The sequence below is a fragment of the Momordica charantia genome (assembly GCF_013281855.1).
Source record: "Momordica charantia cultivar OHB3-1 chromosome 4 unlocalized genomic scaffold, Mcharantia_2.0 BLBB01000004.1, whole genome shotgun sequence".
NCBI lineage: Eukaryota > Viridiplantae > Streptophyta > Magnoliopsida > Cucurbitales > Cucurbitaceae > Momordica > Momordica charantia.
The window spans coordinates 23219791-23227940 of NW_028275162.1; the positions used below are offsets into that span (position 1 = coordinate 23219791).

At 38.1% G+C, this 8150-nt stretch overlaps 1 protein-coding gene across 1 annotated transcript; it reads right to left on the reverse strand.

The window, feature by feature from the left end:
- Positions 1–3514: 3514 nt before the first annotated feature.
- PIP5K2 (phosphatidylinositol-4-phosphate 5-kinase 2) lies at positions 3515–7750 on the reverse strand. Its single transcript, XM_022285991.2, has 8 exons — positions 6249–7750; positions 5950–6114; positions 5693–5858; positions 5437–5547; positions 5140–5333; positions 4932–5062; positions 4760–4853; positions 3515–4572 (listed from the first exon to the last, which is right to left on the reverse strand). Exons 1-8 carry the CDS (start codon positions 7448–7450, stop codon positions 4263–4265), a joined length of 2373 nt encoding a protein of 790 aa, XP_022141683.2. The 5' UTR covers positions 7451–7750; the 3' UTR covers positions 3515–4262.
- Positions 7751–8150: the final 400 nt, after the last annotated feature.

The window sequence follows — 8150 nt, forward strand, 5'->3', positions numbered from 1 at the left end:
AACAAAATGATACTACAAGTTCCACCAATTCCCAAAATAAAAGTGGGATAAATTTCCCAATGGTATTTTATAATGAAGATTAATTATTTAATATGTTTGAGAGGGGGGACAAAAATAGTTAAGTTAGGTAGATGGGGAAGGCAAGATATTATAGTTATAGTATATGAAAATGTAGTAAATAAATAAATAAATAAAACGGGCAATAAGTGAGACTGAAATTATTTTTATTTTTATTTTTTAAAATAATAAGTGTTCCCCAGAAGACAAATAGACAAGGGCCGATGTTGGGAATGGAAAAGGCTTTTTCCCAGCATCAATGGCCGCCCCCATTTAAGTCGAACATGACCCTTTACAAAAAATAATAAATTCAAAAAAAAAAAAAAAAGAAGAAACTGCCCCTTCAAAAAGTTGACTGCTCATGTTTTTGTAGTTAATGTTTGAGAATTTTATTAATTTTATTCTCTTAAATTTTATATATATTCAAATATACTCGAAATATTTCTGAATAATGATAAGTTTGCATGTCATAATGTTTAATGAGTTCGCAGAAATAACAAGAGTGCATTTGATTGGTGGTCTAAAAATAAGAGATTCAATAAAAAAAAATAAAGTTGTATTTTTTGTTTTTCATTATTTTCGGAGATGTGTTTGGTCTAAGATTTGAAAAATGAACTTCAATTTAATGTTTAGTAATATTCGTAAACTATGGATAATTACCGACTAACATTTGGTTCAATCTAAAATAATATTAATTAATTTATTAACATTTTCTTAAAATTTTGTAGAATTATTATTTTACAATATTATATAATTTACAATGTATATTTTACCTCATATTTATAAAAAAATTTATCTAATGTAATTATGCTAGTTTTAAAATCTGAAAACACTACGAACATTGGAAAAAAAATATTCAACTATGCAATAAAATAATGAGTTACTGTAGATTTCTGCCTAACTGATAATTCAGTCATTTATTGAGTTCTTTTTAATCCTTTGTTTGGCATTGGCATTTAATTTATTTAATGGGTTTGTAAATGCTATTGGCGTTTAGGCTCTTTTACTCGAATTCACCCAACAGTTTTGGAGAAGGTTCGATTTACGATGAAAGATTCCACTTGGATTCATTAACCAATCAATGGAATTCACTTCCAAATTGCAACTTTTGACTCTCACCACAATTCTCTTAGCTTCGTCTTACATTAAAAGATTATATTAAAATGTTAAAAGACTTTATTGTTTAATCTTTAATTTACCTTCTCAAAATGTCAACCGTTTATTATTAATTGACTATATTAAATGTTAAATGTCAATTCATTTCTTAAGTTACCAGCCAATTGTTGATTGATCAAGTGTCAATCATTCAAGTTTATTTTTGGTCAGTTTTTCTAATTCTTTCAATTTTGACAATTATATCATGAAATTACCATCGGGTTGTATTTTGAGTTCAAAGACAGTGAATCAACTAGGAAGTTACCCAACTTCAATCCAAGAGACATCGAAAAGGAATGTACAACATGTTTTTTTGTTTCTTTTTTATAACACAAAATCACAACTGAGAAATTTGTATATGATTTCAAAAGATATCAAGAATTTTTTGTATTAAATTCACCAAAAAATTCGAACACAAGAAAAAAAAGCCACGAGTAAGTGGATTACTATCCATCAAGAGTACTTTAGCAAGTATACTAAGAAATACTAACATCATCATTAAAAATATATAAAATTTTCATCTTTAATTCTTATTTACAAATCACACACAAATACTAACATTATCATTAAAAAAAAAAAAAGACAACTAGAACTAGGAGCCTCGTCAATAATTTAGTGGGAAAACAAAAAATATGATATCTCTTCAAGTTGTGTAGCAAAATAAAGTGGTTTCATCTGCGAAGAGAAGTTAGTCCAATGGACAAATGGAAGATCTTGTTTGGAACATTTGCACTTACACCATTATTTATTTTTATGGTTTGTTCAACCCCATGAATTGTCTTCATCATCTTCTTTAAAGTTTCATTGTCATACTGTATTTAACCATACATTACAAATGGGTCCTCTTTTCCTTTCCTTGTCTCTTCCTTCTTTGCTGCATTCTGTGAATCACTTCATTTTTCTTCCATTTCTTTTTCTTACCCATCAACTGAAAACTGCCCCCATCTCTCTCTTCTCCTCTTTTCCATCTTTAGATTCACGTTCATTCATATTCTTCACAACTTTATCTCCATATATTATTTTATCTGCTTTTAAATCCAACATTGACCCACGTAATCATTAAGCAGCTCCATTTAACCAAAAGAAAAATCTCAACAGTTGAAAAAAATCTGGAACAGGGAACAGTAGTGCATTTGCAAAGAACATATGGTGCAATAAAAGCATGAGAGTTGAGCCAAGAGCCGCCGGAGATGGAGAACACAATCATCGCTGATGAAATCTCTGAATCAAGATATTCTCTTCTCACTTGTTTCTTATTTTAATTTAAATAATTTTTTTTTCCTTTTTGCTTTTGAGGCATGCAAGAGGGTTTTGAAATATCAGCCACAGGCCACAATCTGGCCTCTGGATTTTACCAAATATATCTCGATTTTCGTGCGCTTAAACGTTATTCGAAATTTCTCTCCTGATCATCCTCTGTTTGTTTCCCGAGAAAAAAAAAAGGGAATGGGGTTGATAAAAGTGAGGAATCCTGATCCAAATCTCAGTTTTTTTTTTTTCTTTCTTCACGCCAAACTATAGAGTATGTAGCTTATTTTGATAATGGGTTTTGGGGTAATGATTTGATGGAGTATAATATTGTGTTTGAGTGCTTTTTTGTTTTTTTTTTCCAGTCTGAGAAACTTGTGAGCACGTTGAGAGAGTCAGAGAAGGCATAACCATGCATGCTTTCCAGTTAAAACCATAGGGAAATTAATATTTAAATTGGTTTGTTTTTTTAAAAAAAGGACAAATTTTAGTAATAATGTTTGACAACAAAGTTTGCCTGAATATGGTTGTGTGACCGAGTTCATAGGTTTAAGGGTACGCATTGGCAACATGACTTTACAGCCGGGACAGTTGACTTCTGTCCCTTAGTTTAATCGAAGCCCATCCCCAGTTGGTTTCGCTGTGTCTATTCGGTCTCGAATTTACTTAATGAACCAATGTAAATAGTAAGAGACTGAGAAGAAATGAATTCAAATTATGACAGCATCTCGAGCCACTATTAGAGGGACCCGTGGTCCGAGATTTGTCCAATCAGACAACAAAAGTTCCAGAAAAGAAAGACCAAGAGAAGGTCAAATTCAGAATCAAACTTACACTCTCTACAAAAACTTAACATGCCATCCACTCTATTTTCTCTCTCCTGCTGACTTTGACAACTTGGCCAAACAGTGTTCTCCCAATTACATCTTTTTAAATTACATTTTTGACAAATGGGCTTACAACACGTGGCAAAAACACTTGAACAAAAACCCATTTTACTTATCTTGTTTAAATTACCATATGGGTTATAAGAAAAGGTAAAAGGAAAGAAGAATGAAAAAGAGAGAGAAGTAAGCAAAGAAGGCAAAAACAAGAAAGACCACCGCATCTCTCTCTCTACCTCTCTGCTTTTCATGGCCTTTTACATAACACAACACAACACAACACAACACAACTCTTCCCGCCCAATGCCCTTCTCTCTCCCCCTTTTTAACCTTGCTGTGAAATTTTCGGTACTATGAATACTCCTTTCATTTACTGTCTAGTAAACACTAGAGAGATTGAACGAGCGTTTTCTGAATAAAATATTTCACAAAAAATCATAATCGTAAGGCTGTACACTTTCTCTTATTCCAAGCCACCCTTCCCCCCTCCCAAATCCCCATTTTGAATCTTCTCTCTGACTCTCACAACATTTTTCTCCATTTAACTATATACCTATCTTTCAAATCTTCATGTCCAAAGGTTGAAAAAAAAAAAATATCACCCCTTAAAAGCCAAACCAAAACCAAACCTCCCTCTTTCTTGCATTGAATGTACATAATAAAAGGCTTTACCCCTCCCTACTTTGGCTGCTCTGCAAAATCAGCCATTAAACACTTGCACATGCCAATGAATGCCTCCCAACTTGTGACTGCTATTTGCGCTCCTCCTCCAACCGCAAGTCAAGTCTCGTGTTCGAACCTGGAGTACAAAGTTTGCATGCAACTGAACTCCTTCGAGTTTGGTTGATACCGGATTTTTGTTGGAAATCTTATTCGATCAGATGTGTAGACCAATGGTGGTCACCTTCTTCCCTGTTTTCACCTGTCCTCTATGAAAATTCTCCCTATGAAGTCTCGGAATCTTTTCGAGTAGAGCTTTGGGTCGACTGCTGATATTGAGATAGGATCGACTTGTAAGGATTTGTAGGCGTGCTCCAATTTCTTGCTGATATCGTAGTCTTGTAAGATGTCGATGATCCCGAAATAGAGGACAACTTCACAGATTTCGCCACTCCTTGAAGGGATCAAATGGCTTGTCCCACCAGGGGTATACTGATCGAAGTCGCTCCTTCGAGCCATCCGCTCTGCTCTTGCTGGCATATTGGCTCCTAACCTAATTAAAGGTTTCCTGGAAGCAAATGAAACGTATCGGCTTAAAATTCACTGCATTGAAATGTTTTTTTCAAAAGGATAAAAGGCCAGTAATCCATGTAACTTCAAGTTACAACTATAGTTGATTGTATATGGATGATTAAACCCAGTCAGTCCGAATGTTCAATGGTAAAAAAAATGGGAGAAATGGACAAGAAACATACTGGCCAGCTAAAACTCGATCCATGTCCTGCAGCTCTGCTTCGAGAAAGCGACAGCCACGCATAAACTTTTCGTTCTGATAAGAATCTTTATACCCTGCAGATAACACAAGTGGTTTTTAGCTTCCCAGCGTATAGTTTGCACATGACAACGTTTTTGAGATCAGAATATTACCAGAACGTAATAGAAATGGTGATAGGCCCATTTTGTCATATCTATTTTCATCGCGGAAATGAAGACCAACGAGAAGACTGTAATCCATGATTCTCTCAGCTTCCAAGAACTCACAGTCTCGGTTAATTTGCCTGTTATATTTTCAAAACATTAATATAAAACTTTACAACGAGTACACAAGAACCTTCTTGAGGGTTGAAAAACTTACTTTATAAGTTCCTGGAACCAACTTTGCTGAAGGCGAAACACAAAATTAAGATCAAGATCCTTCAGTGTAGTGGTTTCATCAATTTCTTCCGCAGGCTTATCTGTTGTTCGGCCATGGGAGGATCCCTTTAGATCAAACCGTCGATGAATTCGGTACTCGGAGCAGAATAAGTTGCCCATCACAATAAACCGTGTCTAGTTCCAAAATAAAGGTATAACAGTTAGAATCGATACATTTTAACTGTAGTATATCTGGGAAAGCATAACAAACCAAAATCTAGCATAAAACACCACGCACCTTTGGCCCACCAATTGGTTTTACACAATGTACGCCGAAGAATTTCGTCACAAGAGAATTCTCGTAACGACAAACATGCTCATAATAACTCGGCAGCATCCTGATGAGAACCTGAAAAAGAAGTACTAAATTTCATCAATGATAACGCTCCAACATATCTTGCAATTCAACAAAAAGAGTAGAAGACACTACAAACTACACAAATCCAATCAGTATCCTATATGGGTTATGGAATTGGTATTAGAGGGCAACCGACCTTTACTTCCGATTTCTTCACCGTCTTTATCATAAACCTATCGTCCTGGGTTAAGTAGAAGGAACTTCCACTCTTTCCTGGAGAAGAGAGCTCTCTGAGGGTGTCATTTCCACAAATAGCTACCATGTAATCAGCTGGATCAACTCGAAACAGGTCCCTCAGACGTCTACGTTACACACAAGAATTGCAGCGAGAACTTAGTCACTGATTAAACAACAAAACAATTGAACTGAACATAAACTGTGAAAAATGAGTACCTGAACACCAAGGGACAGTAATCCTTCCAACGAAAATCCACGGATTGATGAGGGGGTGTAACTTTGGATCCTTCCGGTGGAAATCTCGTCCAGAACTTTTCCTTCGGATCGAAATCACTCGGCCTAAGTTCCCGCTGGATTGAAGCGTGCTTCCCAACAGAATACCTATAGGAAACCGCAGTAAAAGCCAATCAAAACCAAAGACGGAAGAAAAGAAACCCTAAGAACAGCATCAATCATGTACCCAGTTGGAGAACAGAGCATTTCAGATGAAGTAGGGCGACTGATTCGATTATTACCTAATACCCTGTTGGAGATTGAGCATGAGTTCGTAATTCTTATGCCCCTTGGAAATAATCTGTCCTGGTTTCTTCGCATCATTGGTAACACAACAAGGGCTCCGCCTAAACTGCCTAAATCCATCTCGATACAACATCGAAGCCTCCACATTATCGAGTATGTCACAAGTGATATCGCCGGCCTCACCGTCCGATTCCCAAATGCAAATCCTCGGAAAATTCCTCTCCGTCGAGCTGCCTCTGGCAGCGTCCACCGAAGACCTTTTCCTGAATGCTGCGGTCAGACTCTCAGTCTCAACAGCCCCATTGCTCTGCAATTTCTCTTTCGCATCTCCTAAATCGCAACTTCCGTTGTGTTGCTGGATTTTCATTTCTTTACTCCACTCGCCGGTATGGCTACTCCCATCAAGCAAACTGAAAACTCCGTTCCCTTTCGGAACTCCGTTTTCCCATTGACCTTCGTACCGATTCCCGTTCGCCCAAATCAGAACCCCGTGGCCGGACATCAGCCCGTTCTTCCACTCCCCCACGTACTCGTTCCCATTCTTCCAGACGTAACGGCCATTTCCGTCCTGCACGTTCCGCTTCCAGGTGCCGTCGTAGAAATCGCCGTTGGCGTAGCGTTTCTGGCCGTACCCATGTTTCCGATCCGCGCTCCATGACCCACGGTACGTGTCGCCGTCGGATCCGATGAAAGTGCCGGTCCCTTCCATCCGACCCGACTTAAATTCGCCTTCATAAGTAGCTCCGGAAGGCCAGGAAAATTTCCCTTTCCCCGAGGCCTTACCCCTCTTCCACTCACCCTCATACATGCACCCATCAGTCCACAAATACTTACCCGATCCGTGCGGCACGCTCCCCAAGCAACCCCCAATGTACAGATCCCCGTTGGGGAGGTGCTTCTCCACCGCCGTCGGGCTGACGATTCCAGTGCCGCCGCCGGACACACAGTCGTGAGTCGCCGGCGCTCTGGAAGGCGTCGTCGTCAAGGTAGTGGGCGTGACCCTCCGCGAACTGGCTTGGGATCGGCCACGATTCACAAGCACAACCGGAGGAACGGCCACCATCTGAATCTGCGGCATGGGTCTGGGGGAATCTTTTTCTAGCTTGCCGTCGTCGGATTTCTTCTTCTTGTTGGTACAAGAGAGGATTTGGTTAGGGTCATCAGAGGGCAGAGCTTCACGCATTTTCCAGGCGCACATAAAACAGTTTCTTCCCTCAGTGACTGAACTCGGTTCTGTTCTCCTTCCGGCCGCCGTTAAGTGTACATCTCAGGCGGCTCCCTCCAGAAGAAAGGGCAGGGAGGCGTGAAGAAGAATACTGAGCAGCAGGCAAAATTTTATCGCTCATCAGAAGGAAGGAAGGGTTTGTCTGTGCAGTTGTTGTTTCCACGCTTTCCGTAGGCGCTGTGATGGAGAAAATAGGTGGAAGGCTAGAAGCTAAACAGAGGCCGAGGCAGAAGATGAAAAGAGAAAGGGAATAGAGAGAGAAATAAAAACAAAAACAAAGTAAATAAAGGGAGAGAGAAAAAGAAACAACAGGGTTTAAACTCTGAAAATCAAAATTAAAAAATTAAATAAATAAAAAAAAAGCGAGAGAGTAAATGAGGCGGCTTTTCCTGTGGAAGCGTCGCTCTTCCACTGTAATTACAAATCAAGCAACTATATTATAACCTTATTTTATTTTGTATTATATATTCACCTTCCAAAGTTCAATAGATTTGAAATTATTGTTTAAATGAATCTAATTAGATCTCTTTTTGTTTGAAATGAAAATAAAAGATAAAATGCACTGCTATAAGCTTTTAATCTTAACAAACCATTCGTCACTGAGTCGGGTTTAATAAGTTATTAAATCTTGGAAGTATTAATGAATTTTTCAAATTTCATCATAGATTATCAT